At 35.1% G+C, this 18,467-nt stretch overlaps 1 protein-coding gene across 1 annotated transcript in view; it reads left to right on the plus strand.

Annotated features, from left to right (window-relative positions):
- Positions 1-18,467, plus strand: part of LOC136025812 (serine/threonine-protein kinase VRK1-like) — a gene marked incomplete in the record, with an annotated part of 62,662 nt that extends 44,195 nt beyond the window's left edge. The window contains 7 exon segments of the mRNA XM_065701803.1: positions 5,269-5,373; positions 8,165-8,178; positions 10,663-10,920; positions 13,389-13,524; positions 14,830-15,209; positions 16,090-16,328; positions 18,355-18,467. Of these exon segments, the coding sequence (XP_065557875.1) occupies positions 5,269-5,373; positions 8,165-8,178; positions 10,663-10,920; positions 13,389-13,524; positions 14,830-15,209; positions 16,090-16,328; positions 18,355-18,467 (1,245 nt within the window).

An 18,467-nucleotide genomic window follows, 5' to 3' on the forward strand; every position in this document is an offset into this window, starting at 1 on the left:
ATTTGGGTTTACATTATCAATGCTATGGGTTATACGGTAACTATTAATAAGGTCAGATCGATTCTATCTGAAGTCTAAGCTTGACAGCTCTAGTGCCTCCATCTGTCTTTGATATGATAAATGTTTAAGGTATGGGACAAACTGAGTTGCATCTCTTTTACTTTTTCGATGAGCAATCAATGCGACTTGTTCAATGGGTACCGCATATAGAATTGTACTCCATTAATGACCAAACAATAGTCTTGTCTTAAAATTTCTAACATTAGACTTCTTAAACCGTCTTTTCACTGTTCGAAGTCGATGATTGGCATTTCTAGATACATCGAATGTTTATCAAACTTCAATAACCTATCAAAACGAGCCCTCATATCTCGAACAATATCCAACGAAAGAATTGCAAAATTTTTAATAATGTTGCTGTACCCAGGGCAACCTTCATGTAGAAAATGCATAACATCTATTTGATCAAAATTCCAATGCATAGAGCTCTCACGTGACCGCTGCGAAAGCGCATCGACGTCTTTTTTTTTGTAAAAGTGATGAGTCCGAACCACTTTCAACTTTTCTGTAAGCTTTAACGTCATCCTCAAAAAGTTTAATAGTTTCAACTTCAAGGGGCAAATCATTCGCAAAAAACAGAACAAGATAGGTCCAAGGGAACTACCCTGTGGGACACCGCTAAGGTAGCCGAATCTACATAAACTGACTGAAATCTATTTGTCCAATAAACTTTTTTTCCAAGACATAACTCGTGGTCCTAGCTTATTAGCTCGGCACTTAGGGATCATCAAGTCTATAGATGCAGAAGCGGCCTTTTCTAGCTGAAGGAAAGTTCCGGAAGTCCAGTCCTGTAAATCGAGCATAAGGCTGTTAATTGAATCGTGTTTTTTCTCATCGAAGAAAAAAATGTACCAGCTTACGTAAAAGCAAGCTTTAATGTTAACTGGTAAAAAAAAAATCAATATTTAGAAGCAATATTTTTTTTCTGCTAGTAGATAAATTTATGTGAAATACTTTCAACCAGTTGTGCTCCCAGATTCATAATTACAAATAATAATGATTCCTGTCGCTGTCAGCCATCGGTCATGGCTATACCTGTCATGTTTATGCTATGATGAAATGTTATATCAGATACGAATGGGAAAACCGTTTATTTCTTGATGTGTAACATAAGATGTATGTATATAGAGTAGAGTAGCCCACTTTTGAGGTTGAGGTATTGTTTCCTGCCATAACAGGAATTCTCCTCTGTATATTTCTTTTTACTGTTCATTACTATGTATTAGTATAAAAAAAAGTTTTTTAACAGTTGTTTACATGTTGTTAACATTGTTGTTAACAGTTAATATGAAAGTTTAATTTTACATTATTTGGTACATTTTTTAAACATTTTGTTTTTTGTTATTTAATGCTCCCTTTTTCTTATTTTTCTGAATTCTTATTGCCGTTACCTGACTAATCATTACCTTTTATCGACTGTTGTTGTTTATTAGTCCCAAGATTGGGCATCTTGATGTATATCTTTCATGTTTAACACGGCAATGTTTTTAATAAAAATATTTGAACCCAATCGATTGAGTCCGTAAAATTGGGAAATTGAAATAGAAGAAATATTGTTAACTTTGACATATTAATAATTAATTATTTATGAGTTATAATAATAATTATTATAAATTATAAACATAGTTATATACATAATTATAAGATACTTTGTATATTTATATTTATTTATATATTTTTATTAAGGTGAAAATTCATAAGTCATTGAGTGAACAGAAAAAAATTGTTAGGACTCTGACGCAGTGCATTGGTCTAAGATCACCTAATCATAACTACTTATATAAATGGCGTATGTTATAGTGGTTAAGTACAACTATGTTTAATTATAAATAAGTATGATATAGTTAGGTATAACTAACTGTAACTAAATATTTGTATAGTATAACTAACTGTAGTTAAATATTTTTCAGAGACTACCTAAACTGTGCATTGTATACCAAAATGAAGTGATACGAGTCAGCTAGGCATTAATTTTTCTTATTTTTAACATGAGAAAGAAAAGCGGAAAAATAATGCTTCTAAGAAAAGCTTAAGAAACTCATTTTGACTGTTCAGTAAAATTATGGAAATATTATCCACTAAAATGCTTTTAAGGGTCATTAAAAAGGCATAAAACAGAAAAACTTAAAATTTTAATCTATAATTAAATAAATAAAAACTAATTTTTTTAGCTGAAAGTAAGGAGTGACATTAAAACTTAAAACGAACAGAAATTACTCCGTATGTGAAATGGGTTGTCCCCTCCGCAATCCCTCGCTCTTTACGCTAAAGCTTTTAATTGTCTTAAAAAGTATAATTGTGGCAAAGAGTCAAACTTTAGCGTAAAGAGCGAGAGATTGCGGAGGGGATAACCCATTTCACATATGGAGTAATTTCTGTTCGTTTTAAGTTTTAATGTCACTCCTTACTTTCAGCTAAAAAAAATTAGTTTTTTTTTATTTAATTTCTGAACGTTTTTGAATTAATGCATGTTTGGTTTTGGCTCTCCGCACATAAATTATTAAAATGAAATTTGTATATTAATTCTTTTTTTGGCTAAATGGCTTTCTCTTAGTTTTGATCAGACGATTTGAGAAATAAGGGGGTGGAGAAGGAGGCCTAGTTGCCTTCCTATTTTTCGGTTACTTAAAAAGGCAACTAGAACTTTTAATTTTTAACGAACGTTTTTATTAGTAAAAAATATACGTAACTTAAGAATTAACTTACGTAACAAACTTCATAACCTTATATTTTTATTATGTATACGAGGGGGTTTGTACCCTCGTTAATACCTCGCTCTTTACACTAAATCGTAAGTTTTGTCCCAATTCTTTAAGAATGACCCCTGAATCAGAAAGGCCGTAGAATAAATAGTTGAAATTACTAAAAATACTTTAGCATAAAGAGCAAGGTATTTATCTCCTCCTAAATACCTCGCTCTTTATGCTAAAGTATTTTTAGAACCCCTCATATGCGTAATAATCTCTGTTCGTTTTAAGTTTCAATGCTACTTCTTCCTTTCATTTGAAAAAACGTTATCATGTTTATTTTCATTGTTTTCTTATAGTAATGCTAGAGAATCCTGCGCCCTTTTCATTGAATTTTTCTTCCCCCATGACACATTTCTCCAAAGAAAGATCCTCCAACATAGCTCCCTCTCCTCAGCCCCACCCCCAAACAAAATAAAATCCCCCTGAAAACGTCTGTACACTTCCCAATAACCATTACTATATGTAAACACTGGGCAAAGTTTGTAACTTGCAGCCCCTCCCCCGAGGATTGTGGGGGAGTAAGTCATCCCCAAAGACATAGTTATTATAATCTTCGACTATGCTGAACAAAATGGCTATCTCAAAATTTTGATCTGTTGACTTTGGGAAAAAAATTGAGCGTGGGAGGGGGCCTAGATGCCCTCCAATTTTTTTGGTCACTTAAAAAAGGCACTAGAACTTTTCATTTATGTTAGAATGAGCCCTCTTGCGACATTCTAGGACCACTTGGTCGATACGATGACCCTGGAAAAAAAAAACAAAAAAAAAAACAAAACAAATAAACACGCACCCGTGATTTGTCTTCTGGCAAAAAATACAAATTCCACGTTTTTGTAGATAGGAGCTTGAAACTTCTACAGTAGGGTTCTCTGATACGCTGAATCTGATGGTGTCATTTTCGTTAAGATCCTACGACTTTTAGGGAGTGTTTTCCCCTATTTTCCTAAATAAGGCAAATTTTCTCAGGCTCGTAACTTTTGATGGGTAAGACTAAACTTGATGAAACTTATATATTTAAAATCATCATTAAAATGCGATTCTTTTGATGTAGCTATTGATATCAAAATTGAGCCGGGTCGCTCCTTACTACAGTTCGTTACCACGAACTGTTTGATTGCTATAAAATTGTGAAAGCATAAGTACAAAAAATTGTCCTTAAACTCATAGCTATGAATTGCGTGACTAGGTTCTTTTAGCATGGGTTTAGTCAAATTGGCTTCCGAAGAAATTCTTCAGTATTTGGTGGTAAAAGGGGACTTGTTATTTTTGTTGTATTAAAGCTCATTTCTGGGTTGTTAGGAACATGCCAAGTTAAAAGCCATTCAAGCACTGTGACGGTAAAATTTGAAAGAAGGGGAGTTAGTCGAATTGGGTTTTGAATGGCTAAATTAAAGTGCTTAATAATCTTATTGAATAACCTTTTATTGAATTAACATTTACAACTTGTACAAGGCGGACAGAGAGCTAGAGCTTGATGTTTTTCCTTTATCATAAGAGAGAAGCAACAATATTAACAAAATTTACCCTTCAGAAAAAGAGGAAGAGGAGATTAGATAAGAGGGAAAGGAGGCTAACTAAAAATCTAGTTATAAAGGCTAGCTATAAAATCTAGTTGAATGAAACTTTAAAACTGGACTGTGGAGTTGGAGTCATGGAGTTGAAGTTTTAGTAAATTTTTGCTGAATGGGGTCGAAGTCTCTCTCTCTCTCTCTCTCTCTCTCTCTCTCTCTCTCTCTCTCTCTCTCTCTCTCTCTCTCTCTCTCTCTCTCTCTCTCTCTCTCTCTCTCTCTCTCTCTCTCTCTCTCTCTCTCTCTCTCTCTCTCTCTCCTCTCTCTCTCTCTCTCTCTCCTTCTCTCTCTCCTCTCTCTCTCTCTCTCTCTCGCTCTCTCTCTCTCTCTCTCCTCTCTCTCTCTCTCTCTCTCTCTCTCTCTCTCCTCTCTCTCTTTTTTTCTCTCTTTTCTCTCTTTCTCCTCTCTCTCTCTCTCTCTCTCTCTCTCTCTCTCCTCTCTCTCTCTCTCTCTCTCTCTTTTCTCTCTCTCTCTATCCCCTCTCTCTTTCTCCCTATCTCTCTCGTAGCTGGTAAATTGAAAATGTCCGAATTGGGAGTGGGATATATTGAAATTATCTGGATTTGGAGTTAGAGTTGGAGTCGGTTTTAACATATAACCGACTCCATAACTGCACAAAACACGCAAAATATTAGCGTAGTCCACTACTGCAAGCTGAAAAACCTTCTTTTGTAAATTCTTTTGAAAAATAATAATTTTTTTTTAACAGGTAGTATAATAGTAATAGGTCTATATAATCATTCTTATTATTAGAAACATGCTAAGTTAAGAGTTATTCATGTGGTTTTGGCTTATGAAGTTTTGCGTGTGTTTGGGTATGAAGTATTTGGTTTGGTGGATTGGTTTAATCATTTATGTCTTTCAATTTTTGCTTATTTATTTTATTTTAGTCTAAGATTACGGCTGAAGCAGAGAATCAATACGGAAAGAAAAAGCAACCAGTTCGTCGCAAAGGCTCAAGAAAACCCCTGCGTACCCAAAAACACCAACAAAAGGTTTGAAATTCTTATCCTTTAGAAAGAATAGAAATTATAACAAGCTAAAAAAAAAAGAAACTACTATCACATACCATAAACAGTCGAATTCAATTTTTGTGTCACTATTGCTTCAACGTAAGAAGTCTGATAGAAAAAAAAAGTCGCATCTGCACTTTTTCAAGTCATAGGCAGCGCAATAGTGCTGCCTAGGTAAAGAGAGACGTGGGTAGAGTGTATAATTTTTTTTTCGTTTTTATGGCACTTGCCCTTCGGCCAAGTGCCATACAGCGATCACAATTTCTGTCGGTCTGTCGGTCGCGGTTTTCCTAGTTTGGGTACTTCCCGATAAGCTAGGATGACGAAAATTGGCAGGCATATCAAGGACCGGACTAAATTAAATTAGAAATAGCCACTTCCCCAATTTGACCATCGGGGAAGGGGGGAAATGGACGGACGGTTAATTCTGAAAAATTAGAAAAAAATTAGGCATTTTTAACTGACGAATGGGTGATCGGATCTTAATGAAATTTAATATTTAGATAGACCTCGTGTCTCAGAGCTCTTGTTTTAGATCCTGACTGGATCTGGTGACATAGGGGGGAGTTGGAGGGGGAAACCGGATATCTTGGAAAACGCTTAGAGTGGAGAGATTGGCATGAAACTTATTGGGAAGAATAAACACAAGTCCGAGTTACGTGATTGACATGGCCGGATCGGATCCGCTCTCTTTGGGGGAGCTGGGGGGGAATTCCCAGTGCTTGGGCGAGTTTGGTGCCTCTGGACGTGCTAAGACGATGAAAATTGGTAGGCGTGTCAGGGACCTGCACAAATTGACTTGATAAGAGTCGTTTCCCGATTCGACTGTCTGGAGGGCTCGAGGGAGAGGAAATTGTGAAAATTGAGGTATATTTATCTTACGAATGGGTGATCAGATTTTAATGAAACTTGATGTACAGAAAGATCTCGTGTCTTAGATGTCCCATTTTCAATTCGGATCGGACGACTATCACATTAGCTGTTTAAAAACGCTTTGGGTTGCCCCTTAATTCAAACCCCCTCCCCACCGCTAAATGCAGGTTACAGAACCCCTCTACGTACTCGACCTTACTCTTGACCCAAAAAATGCTCACACCATTCATCAAAATATCTCATTTCCTTCGAGAGTTATAGTGCGTACGGTCGGGTAGCTTTTGCGATGTCATAGATATCCATCTACTTACGTTTTGCGATCCAAAAACATATGTACCAGCCTACGATAACTTTAGTAACGAGTCTAATTTTGGTTTCCGACCTCGTCACATGTGCCATATGAGCTCTTGCCTCTTGTTTAGACCAGAGTTCTTAGCATCAAAGGAGTTGTCGTATAAACTTCAAAAAGGACTTATTGATTGAAAATTGAAGGGGTTAATGCTCTTTTTAATATTCGAAACTGATCTGGGTCCAGTGATCGGGTGCACTGGACCCCCCTCCTACCTCCACCATTTCCTCAAACACATCCAATAAAATTTTCTCGATTGCCATTTTGTTCATCGTAATCGAAAGGTCTGGAAACTATGCATTTGAGGATGACAACCCTCTCTCCCCCACAGCGCTCAGGCCAAGGGTTGTAAGTTGTGCCCTGGGGGCACATAAGATATATATATAGAAAGGGTGATTGTATAAACCTCAGAGGGGGGCTCATTTTATTGGAAATCAGATGTTATAGTTCCCCTTTTTAAGATTCAGAGTGATCAAAGAGTGGACCCCTCCCTCCCCCACACCTCGTATTTTCCCGAAATGCATCTGATAGAAATTTTGAGATGGTCATTTGTTGCAGTAGAAACTTCGAAAAGACCTCATTCGATTGAAAATTGAAAGTACGAATGCTCTCTTTGATTTTTGAAAGTTATTGGAGGGCAATTAAACCCCCTCCTGTGCCTGCCATCCCCCAAACATATCCAATCAAAATTTTAAGATCCCAATTTTGTTCAACGTTGTCCAAAAGTCTAGAAATTATGTCTTTGAGGATGACAACCCCTCCTCCCCGCATCCCTCAGGGTAAGGGTTGTAAATTATGCCCTGGGGGCATATATGGTATACATAGAAAGGGTGATCGTGTAAACTTCGGAGGGGGCTCATTGGATTGGTAATAAGAAGTTCTAGTGCCACTTTTAAGATTCGAAGTGATCGGAGGATGGGTACCCTCCCCCCACCCCCCTCCCACGCCCTCCAATACCCCAAACACATCCAATAAAAATTTAGGGATAGCCATTTTGTTCAACGTAATTTAAATATCCCGAAATTATGTCTTTTTGGTAAGAGCCCCTAGGGCGAGGGTTGTAAGTTATGTACTGGGAGCATATAAGTTATATATAGAAAGGGTGATCGTAGAAACTTCGGAGGGGGGCTCATTGGATTGTTAATAAGAAGTTTTAGTGCCGTTTTTAAGATTCAGAGTGATCAGAGGATGTATACCCCCCCCCCTCACCTCGTATTTTCCCGAAATTTTATCGTGTTTTCTGATAAAAAATTTGAGATTGTCATGTGTTGTCATAGAAACTTTGAAAATAGCCCATTCGATTGGAACTTGAAAGAGCCAGTGCCTTTTGAATAGTTGAAAGTGATTGGAGGGCAACTAACCTCCTCCCACAACCAACATTTCCCCAAACACATCCAATTCAGATTCGTAGATATGCATTTTGTTTGATGTAATTGAAAGGTCCCGAAATTATGTCTTTGAGGATGACACCCCCGCAGCCTTCAGGGTAAGGGTATTTTCAGTTATGTCCCTGGGGGCATATAAGTTAGCCTATATACTTCCCCCTTCCAGAGCCCTGAGGGGCTGTAAGTTATATCCTGGGGGCATATTAAAGGTATATATAGAAAGAGTGATCGTATAAACTTTGCAGGGGCTCCGTGGATTGGTAATCAGAAGCTCTAGTGCCCTTTTTAAGATTCAGAGTGATCGGAGGTTGAATACCTCCCTCCTCCCGCACCTCGTATTTTCCCCAAATGGATCTGATATAAATTTTTAGATGGCTAATTGATGTCATAAAAAGTCCGAAAAAGACTCATTCGATTGAGAATTGAAAGGGCTAGTGCCCTAATTATTAGTCTAAAGTGATTGATGGGCAACAAGCCTCCCCCCCTCTACGCTCATTAATTCCCAAATCACATCTAATCAACATTTTGAGATAATCATATTGTTCAGCGTAGTTGAAAGGTATGGAAACTATGTCTTTTGACAACCCCCTTACCTTCTCAAGACCAGAGCATAATTTGCACCTTCCTGAAAAAAAATGGCTGTGACCTGTCAGTTTAGCATACATATAGGCCTACTGATATATATTCCTTGAAGTCTTAATATTTTTTTATTTATTAAAGTTAGAAAAGTTAAAACATTTTAAACTTATTTTTGTTTATTTAAATCATGCAATAACTAATCAAGTCAAACTCAAAACGAGCAAAAATTAACCTGATTAGGGCTGACAATATCCATGCCTCAAGACCAAAACATAATTTGCACTTTACTGAAAACAAAATTAATTTAAAATGTTTTCATTTTATTTTTACTTGTTCAAAATGTTTTTACTAGATATATGAAAGGGGGAGTCCTCCCCCTTGCGCTGCAATTACGGCGCGAGTGTCTGGTGCCCTTTTTAAGAGTAGCAAGAGATTGGAGGGCATGCACCTCTTTTCTTAAGCCTATTCATTTTCCAAACGCATCCAATAAAATGTTTGTGACAGCCATTTCAATCAGCATAGTAGAACGATCCAGCAATTATCTCTTTAGGCGTATAAACCCCCCACAATTATGTAATTGGCCCATTATGCTTTAAAACTAAATGCTGCTTGAAAACAAATCAAAAGGCATTGTTTTTATGGTTGCCAATAAGGCACCTCAGCAATGTATCGTGAACAACTGGGGGTATTAAATTGAAACTTTCGGGGCTACTACTATTGCTACTAAGTCTTTCAATTCAAATGAACAAAAAGAGTGTAAGTGAATCCAGGTTGTCAAAGAGCATAGATAAAATCTTTTCAGAATGACACTAAGTTTTATTTTTCAAGTCAACTTCAGAAGCTATAAAATTTAAATGAAAAAAAACTGTTTGTGTCAGGATTAAAAATTGCTGAAGAAGTTTCTCCGACTTGCAAATAGCAAGTGACTATGTCAATAAAAAATTAACAGAAGTTAATTTAAAAACTTTTTCCATAAGATAAGTTTTTCAAAGAAAAGTAAAGAGCTCTATTAAGCCAAGAATGACCTTTCCTACTTTCATAATTAAAAAATTGTCAACACGCTAGGGAAGAAATGTCTGTATATGTCAAGTAAACTGACAATCCATGGTCATATATTTGTTTTTGTGTTTTTTTGTTTTTTGTTTTTTAGTAAAGCGCAAATTATGGTCTGGTCTTGACAAAGTATGGGGGTTATCAGCCCTACTCATTTTAATTTTTTGCTCGTTTTGAGTTTGACTTGGCTATTTATTTACTAGATCAAACTAGGTGAAATTTCCTAGTTTAAAAGGACAAACGAAAACGGATACCAAATTTCTTCCCATCCTTCTGTTGCTAAGGTAGCTACGAGAAAAGTGCAGAGCTTAACCTCCAGAGTAATGGTGATATCAGTGACTGAATATCCAGAAAACGAAAGTTTGTAGCCGACTCTTTTAGGATGGTCTTTTTAAATTAAAGTTATTTTTTCAATTCGGAAAATGAAACATAAGAGTACTTGTAACTCTTAGATGCCTGCGGAAAATCTAGCCCACAGTTCATTTGGATAATGATATGCGAATGCTTTCTGATACCTGTTTTGAGCTGCTTCATCAAACTGAATGAAGAATGTTCCTATATATATATATATATATATATATATATATATATATATATATATATATATATATATATATATATATATATATATATATATATATATATATATATATATATATATATATATATATATATATATATATATATATATATATATATATATATATATATATATATATATATATATATATATATATATATATATATATATATATATATATATATATATATATATATATATATATATATATATATATATATATATATATATATATATATATATATATATATATATATATATATATATATATATATATATATATATATATATATATATATATATATATATATATATATATATATATATAATACAGTATATATATAATACAATTCTATAAAATAGGATAATTTTAGTCCTACGGGACAGATTCTTTGGTTAGTGACACTGACGATAAGACTTCATAAAACGCTATAAAAGTTTCATAATTTTAGCCCTGCCGGGACAGACTCTTTGGCTAGCGATACCGAAGATGAAGTTTTTGTAGTCAAGAAACCTAAAAAGAGCAAGAAATATCTTGATAGCTCTGTTGAATTGACTGATTGTGCTACTGATACCTCAGTGTCTGGTAGTGTAACAACCCCAAATTTGGCTGGTCCTTCTGGCTACCCCACTCCTGCTATGATAGCTCTACAGTTCGCTTTAAGAAGGAAGAAAGTTGAAGTAAAAGAAAAGAAGAAAAAGAAATCAAGGTAATGGATGAAGGTTATTATATTTAAAAAATACACTTTGGTGATCTAGTGGTGTCACGTAGCGGGGGGGGGGGGCAGGGACATTTTTCCCTCAATTTTTGCTTCCTTGGTTTCGAATAATACATTATTTTTTTTGTATCTTCACAAAAAAATGCCTTTTTTGGCATTAGACCAAATATCCCACTCCTAATTTTCGTCAACTGACACAACTGGGTGGTCGCACTTCTTCAGTTTGGCAATCCTGGCTCTAAGTTTGGCTAACAATCATCGGAGAAATCCATTGGTTGTGTATGATGATTGTTTCCATCCTCATAGTCTGGTAAAATATCTACCAATATACTCGCACCACCTTTAAATCAAACCAAAAAACCTTCACCTATAAATCAAAAATCGCAAAACAAAACAAAAAACTAAATTATTAACAACTCCCCAGATGGCAACGTTCAACCCACTCTTTAACTGGCTAACGTTATTTGCCCCTTTATACCCTCTGCGAGAGAATTCTACAGCTGAGAGTGGTTCTGCAAATGTGGAAATAAAGATCCTCGTCAAGTAGGCCTACTCTGAGCCTCAGAAACTATCCCTGAAGAATCCCCAGGACCATTTGAATTCTTTGTGGAAGCTCATTCCTTAACCTTCTTATGAGATCGAGACCTCTTGCCACTTTTGCTGCTACTGCATCACAATATAGTTCCTAACTCATATTAGAATCAAGAAAGCCTAAATATTTAACACAAAAACTTGATTTAGAAATACACCATTCAGACAAATGTTATTTTCTAAAACAGAGGGAGTATCAACTCTACTAAAAGTGAAAGAATTCCCCTCAAAAATATTATCTGATAGACAGCTAAATCTCATAAAATATACCGATTCATTTATGGCTTTATTAGCCTTTTCAACACTATAATCTGAAGAAAACAGAGAAGAAGAAGAAAAAAATTGAATCATAGTATTCGGAGAAAAAGAAGAAGAACCTAGATAACAGAGAAAAAGAAGAAAAATTAAAAACATGATTTGCACAAGGAATCCGCTCTCGCCCTTCATCTCGACCAAGGAGGAACTTTTGACCTATAATTCACACGAAGAAACCGATCCAGTGCCCTTAATACTTAACGGTGACTCATGTGACAAGACACGGATGGCCACACCTCACTAAAGTCCTTCTAATATACTAGCTTATTTCCGTTAGTTGTGTGAAAATAATGATAAGCAGAATATATGGAAAATATACTAACGAAATTGACTTGCGCAAGATCATTCAAACATTGACATACTGCTGTTTATAACTAGTAATTCTTTAACTGACCAATATTTAAATTTTTAGATTTGAATAGTAAGTAGGCATACCAGTAGCATCCACACATTCCCCCAAAAATTAACTGTTTTATTCTGGCAAATTTTGGTTTACTCATTACAAATCTTCGATTGTATTATATTAATACATTGAGGAATTAGTTCAAATTTAAAAAAAAAATTGGTCTATTGTTAATATTCACGATTAGTATAACGTGTGTTTTTTTTTCTTGAAAAGGAAATAGCTTTGACACACGATTGACGCTTTTTTAGTCTCTATTATGGACCAATTGATCAAAGGAACCAATCTGTATGTATGGACCAGCCCCGTGGTCCTTAAAACGTTGTCCGTTGTTGGCCAAAACCCGTAGGGTATAGGCTAACCCACTTTTTTAATTTTCCTGTATTTTAGTTACAGAGCACTCTAAATCTTTCTAAACTCGTAATTTCTTGACATATTCCTTAGAAATATCAGCAATTAGTTGCAAAAAAACCACATAGTGTTTTCCATAGTGCCGAAAATCTAGGAAGTCAGAGAGAATCAGAGGGCAACTTTCTGTGAGGGAAATCCATTGAAAAGAAAGCTCTAGAAAGTCAGATAGATTTGCCCCAATAATAGATTTTTGGGAATTATTTATGTCTACGGATGTCGCAGCTCAAGGTAGTGCGACGTTTTTCTTCCCTTTTTTCACTCAAAAAGTGTTCAACAGTTCTGTAATTTTGCCTATAGGATTTGTTTGTGGTAAGTGCCATTTCTTTCATCTATTTTTTGTTGATGCTTTTCATCAATTTGTCTTGAGAATGCTGACAATTCTTCATGAAAATATTGAAAAACGGCCGATAGTATTTTCGCTTCTGAATGCTAAATAATATTTTTTCATTTTTAAGATCCTACAGTTTATTTTTCCTCCAACATTATAATAAAACATTAATCCACATCCTTTTCACATTTAACCTCTACATGAATCTTAAAAATACAACCTAGTGTATATTCTCATGGCTTGATCAAGAATGTATTTCTACCGAACCGGTTGTGTTTAAGTCCAATCAGCTTATTAATTGGAAAATCAAGCCTAGGAAAATTTGGTCCGATCGTTGCATTTTTTGTTTGGATCTTTTCCTTAAGAAAAATCTCATCTTCCATCTTTTCCATTTGAAATAATTCTTTTTAGATATTGTACAAGGACTAGGAACGGAGTTATAGACAATTATAAGCTGATCTTCATTTTAAATGTTTTGGGTATAACTGTGTATAGGAGTGCTGTTATTGATGTTAAAAGTAAAGACCACCATGTGATAGTGTCTAGGGTAAATTTAAAGCTGACATTTTGGAAGGGTAACTACCTCCCGGGGAATTATGATGTTGGTAGACTCCAGGATGAGAATTTGAGAGAAACTTTCCTGGAGCAGTTAAATACTAAACTGGAAGATGGATGGAGTAATTTTAGAAAAACAATTTTGAAGTTGCTCATGGTGTCACCGGGGAAGAAAGTTGGGACCACAGCTAGGAATATTAGTGAACAAGCTTTATGTTTAATTGAGAGGAGAAGGGGCTTGTATAAGAATTAACTGAGTGATAGATCATATGAAAACAAAAGGAATTTAAAGAAAGTTGAGATATCTTTAAGGTACGAATTACGGATACGTGAAGTCGAGGCCATGGATAAAATTGCCAGGGATCTGGAAGATGCAGCTAGACGACATAATAGTAAAATATTGTAATGGCATGTTAATAAATTGAAAGGGAGTAGTCAATCTGGACTTGCCCCTGTTAAACAATGGAACGGGGCCACTATTAATGATAAGGAAAAGATTATAGAGAGATGGGCAGATGATTTTGAGAATGTGATAAACTGAGAAAGAGTTGCAGGAAAAGATATAGATGAAAATGAAAAGTTTTGTGATAATTCGGATGTGAAGGAAGATTTGTTGTGTGAGACACAATTAGCGACAATACTAAATTACTTGGAAAACAATAAAGCTTCAGGTAATCAATTGTGTGGTAAATGAGTTTCTTAAATATGGTGGCTCTGAGGTTAAAAAGAAGTTACTGAAGATTATGAATATGATTTTTGAAAATGGGGAAGTACCTAGCGATTTTAGAAAAACTTAGTCAAACCACTGTATAAGAAAGGTGTGTGACTTTAGTAATTATCGAGGCATTAGTCTCTGTAGGTTGCAAATTACTTCGTAGTATGATAGTTTTTAGACTGAGAGATGCTATAGACAAAGTTTTAAGAGAAGAACAGTGCGGTTTTAGATAGAGATGGTAGGTAGAGGATGTGTCGACCAAATTTTCACTCTTAGGTTAATAATTGAGAAGTGTCTTAGTTATCAAACACCTCTGGTCCTCAGTTTTATAGATTATGAGCAAGCGTTCGATTCTCTTGATAGAAGGGCTCATTCAACTAGAAATTGAGATTACTAGTGCCCTTTTTAATTGTCAAAACTGATCAGAGGGTTAACGCCCCCACTCGTGGGCTTTAACAAAGATTTTATCATTGTATCGTATACCAGACAAATACGTTAAAATGATTAGTGATATGTACTAGAATAACATTGCTGCGGTTAAGGTAGTAAATAAAGTCAGCAGCTGATTTTGAATTAAATCAGGAGTTAACCAAAGTTGTGTTTTATTGCCGGAGAAGCACAGGAAAGACAATAGGAGGCACCGGAATCACATGGGGAGGAGAAACACTCCTTGACTTAGATTATGCTAATAATTTAAGCATCCTAGATGAAAGTGTGAGCAAAAGGAATGAACTTCTAGAGGTTTTGCGAGTTCAGAGTGCTAGAATAGGTTTGAAAATAAATGTTAAGAAGACTAAGTCACTAAGGCTAGGAATAAGTGAAGATGAAAAGCTGACGTTAGGCGACGAAATGATTCATCAGGTGGACAGCTTCGCTTACCTTGGTAGTATCCCTAGTAAAGAAGGAGGGAGCAATGAAGATGTTAAAAGAAGAATAGTCAAGGCTATTAAAGGCAAAAAAAAGTTTTCAAGGATAGGAAGATAAGTGTGCAAACCAAGATTAGAATATTGGAAGCTATAGTGGTGACAGTTGTCAAGAATGGCTCTGAAGCATGAGTACTCCGAAAAACAGATGAAGATTTGCTAGATGTTTACCAGAGAAATTACCTACGGATTTTTCTGGGCATTCGGCTTACTGACCGTATTTCAAATAGTAGGCTGTATGAAGAAGTGTGGTTCAATCCCGTTTTCCAAGCCTATAATGAGAGAAAGGTTAAGATGGCTAGGGCTCGTTCAGCGGATGAAGGATGATAGATTGCCAAAGATTGGCTTTTTCGGCGAACCGTCTAGGGCTAAATGGAAAGCAGGTCGGCCGTGGTTGGGGTGGGAGGATGTCAAAGAAACATTTGAAGGAAATTAATTTTATTTTAGTCTCAAATTCCTGCTTGTTAAGTTTTGCTATGTGCACCTTTTTGCAAGCACTTTACCTGTAAATTGACTTTTGTACAAAATGTAATATCATACTGAGCTATTTTCTGAAGACTGTGAATAAAATATAACATACAGCCTTAAATGAATATTTCAAGTATATGACTAATAACCGTCTTCGGTAAGATCGTATCCAGGGAAGGGCAGTTTAGCCCTCCCCCCTTTATTTTTGATACAACTCATGAAAAAGTAACAAGAAAGCATATAAAAAAATTGTGATGTGTTTAAAAAAATTGTACCACCCCCCTCCCCCGAACAAAAATATTAGGTACGTCCTTGGTCTTCAGTGAAATATAATGTAAAATCGAAGAAATCAAAGAATCGTCTGCGTCATTTTCATTTTGAAATTGAAGTTATTTCTTTTAATTTAACAATTTTAGAATTATTTTTTTTTAATTTGATTATAAATTTTCAGTCCCAGTTCAAGCGAAACGTCTGGTGCTGATAGAAGTGAAATTTTAACCCCTGCGATGCTTGAAGTTATCGAGATACGAAATCGAAGAGCCAAAACCGCAAAAAAAGGGTGTAAAAGTGACAATCTGTCCAAATTTGACAAATCAGAAGTTCTAGATACTATAACCAAGAATAGATCCAAAGGACCCCCTCGAAGACCACCATCTCAAATTAAGAGGAAGGTTTTGGGATCGAAGCTAAGTAAGTACGAGGTATTTAGCAGAAATCGATAAGTATTACATGGAACAACTCAGGCCGTCTTGTATTACATTTATAAAATTATGATGTCAAATTTGCAAACACGGAGGAGAAAAATTCTCTTCTCTCCTAAGATTACTCGGGTGAAGCACTCTCCCCTCTCAGAAAAAAAAACCCAGCAATATAAAGAATGTTCAGAGCTCCAGACATGTGCGGCTATGTGAGATTGATAGCGAGTTTGTGGTGAGGGTGGGAGGTATTTATTATATAGAATAGATCTCGTTTCAAAGATTAAATGACGAAACAGTGTGTACTTTGACGTTTAAGAAAGACTGGGGCTCTTACCTAGCATACATTCTTATAAACTGAAAATATCGAAAATTTATCTTATATAGTTTCTAGTGTTTTATTTTTTACTCGAAGTACTTACAGCTATATTGTTTGTTTTTTTTTTTTTTTTTTTCTAGAATTTCTTTTTCACTTTCAAAAATTGTAGTGAAATGGATATTTTAGTGCAGAAATAGTTTTAGTTGTTTAAAAAAGGAATTACTAATCATGAACTATGTTGAAAAAAAAAATATCCTAACTCATTTCTAAACCTGTTTCATTCCAATTTTTGAATTGCTATTGTCAAAATATGTGAAACCATACATACAATGTACGTAAAATAATCCATTACTTTTTTCAATATCATTAGCAGATATACATCAATTTTCCTATATTAGCTAAAGACCGGCTTACTTTCAATTTAAGCTCTTACCCTATGGCTGATTTGGTTTGATCCACATGAGTTGGTTGCATATACCCATCTCTCGGAGAATTGTGTGGAGAGTTGTTGGAGAATAAGACAAGCCAAGTCCGTTCCTCTCAACATTTTTCTTCTTTTTTTAATAAACACATACAATATTTATGTGCAAACAATCATAAATTATTTTATAAAACAAGCAAAACTTATAACAAAATTTACCACAGAACCATATATGCACATTATGCATATATAAAATATTTATGTTTCATCGATTTTGATTATTTCATAAAACAATCAAAACCTAAAAAAAAAATTACCACAGAAACAAATAAACGTATTCCCAATAATTCATAGATTTTGATAATATTAGGGCCAGAAAGTGTCGTTCTAGATCATTCATGTTGTTTAAAGATTACCAGATAAAGTAAGTGATATCTGTTAGTGCGGATGTTATATGAAGTTAGAACTTTTTGTGTAGAAGATTCAGAACTTACTTTTTGCGCATGTCGCTTAAAAGGTACTTGCATGTTACTCCTAATTAATTAATAGAATAAATGAAGTATTTTTGTTTTTCGAAGAAAGAAAATAGACCAGCGATTTCTGGTCAAATGCCGACGGATTCCGAGAAATGAATAGAGGCTAAGAACGTTACGACGATTTGATAACAATAACAATTATAATTTGATAAAAAAAAACGATAACAATTTGAAGAACAATCAGGCAGATGGATGTACTTTCTTTTTTCAGAAATGGAACTATGTAATACATTACTGAGTATTAATTAAATAAGTTGAAAAAATTAATTACATAAAATAATTTCGTAGACAAATTAATTGTGTAAATTAGGTAATTTAGAATCATGTAAGAACGTCCCAAAGAGGAAAGAGATTTTCAAGTTTAGTTCTACTCTAATGGACAAAAAAAGTTTTTTAAAGATACCAAAATAGAGGATAACTTCTCAGAAGCTGTTGAATTCTTCACGCAGGAGAATAAAAGAATTTAGTTAACCTATAAATGACTAGTAGGCCTACTACCACTACTAACAAATCACTGCAGCATCAGGTCGTATGAGGTAAACACAGGTGCGCAAGGTCCTCCTCCGCCCCAAACTATTCAAAACTTGTATCTCAACCAAACCCATATCAAGTTCCAATTAATTTTAAATGCCTTCTTTTGATCTCCTCCCATCGCCTTCAGGGACGGCCTTCTGTTCTTTTGGTTCTCGATGGATAACTGAAAAGCATAATCTTTGACAACAATGATAATTTTTGTCAATTTCAGGTCCAGTATTTAAATCTAAGAAGTCGCCGCTGTCCAAGGCATCCAGGGTAGGTGTCATCGCAACTCAAACGTCACCCGGAATTTTTGCCACGTCCCCTGTCCCAATGACGTGA

The sequence above is a fragment of the Artemia franciscana genome, chromosome 4 (assembly GCF_032884065.1).
Source record: "Artemia franciscana chromosome 4, ASM3288406v1, whole genome shotgun sequence".
Taxonomy (NCBI): Eukaryota; Metazoa; Arthropoda; class Branchiopoda; order Anostraca; family Artemiidae; genus Artemia; species Artemia franciscana.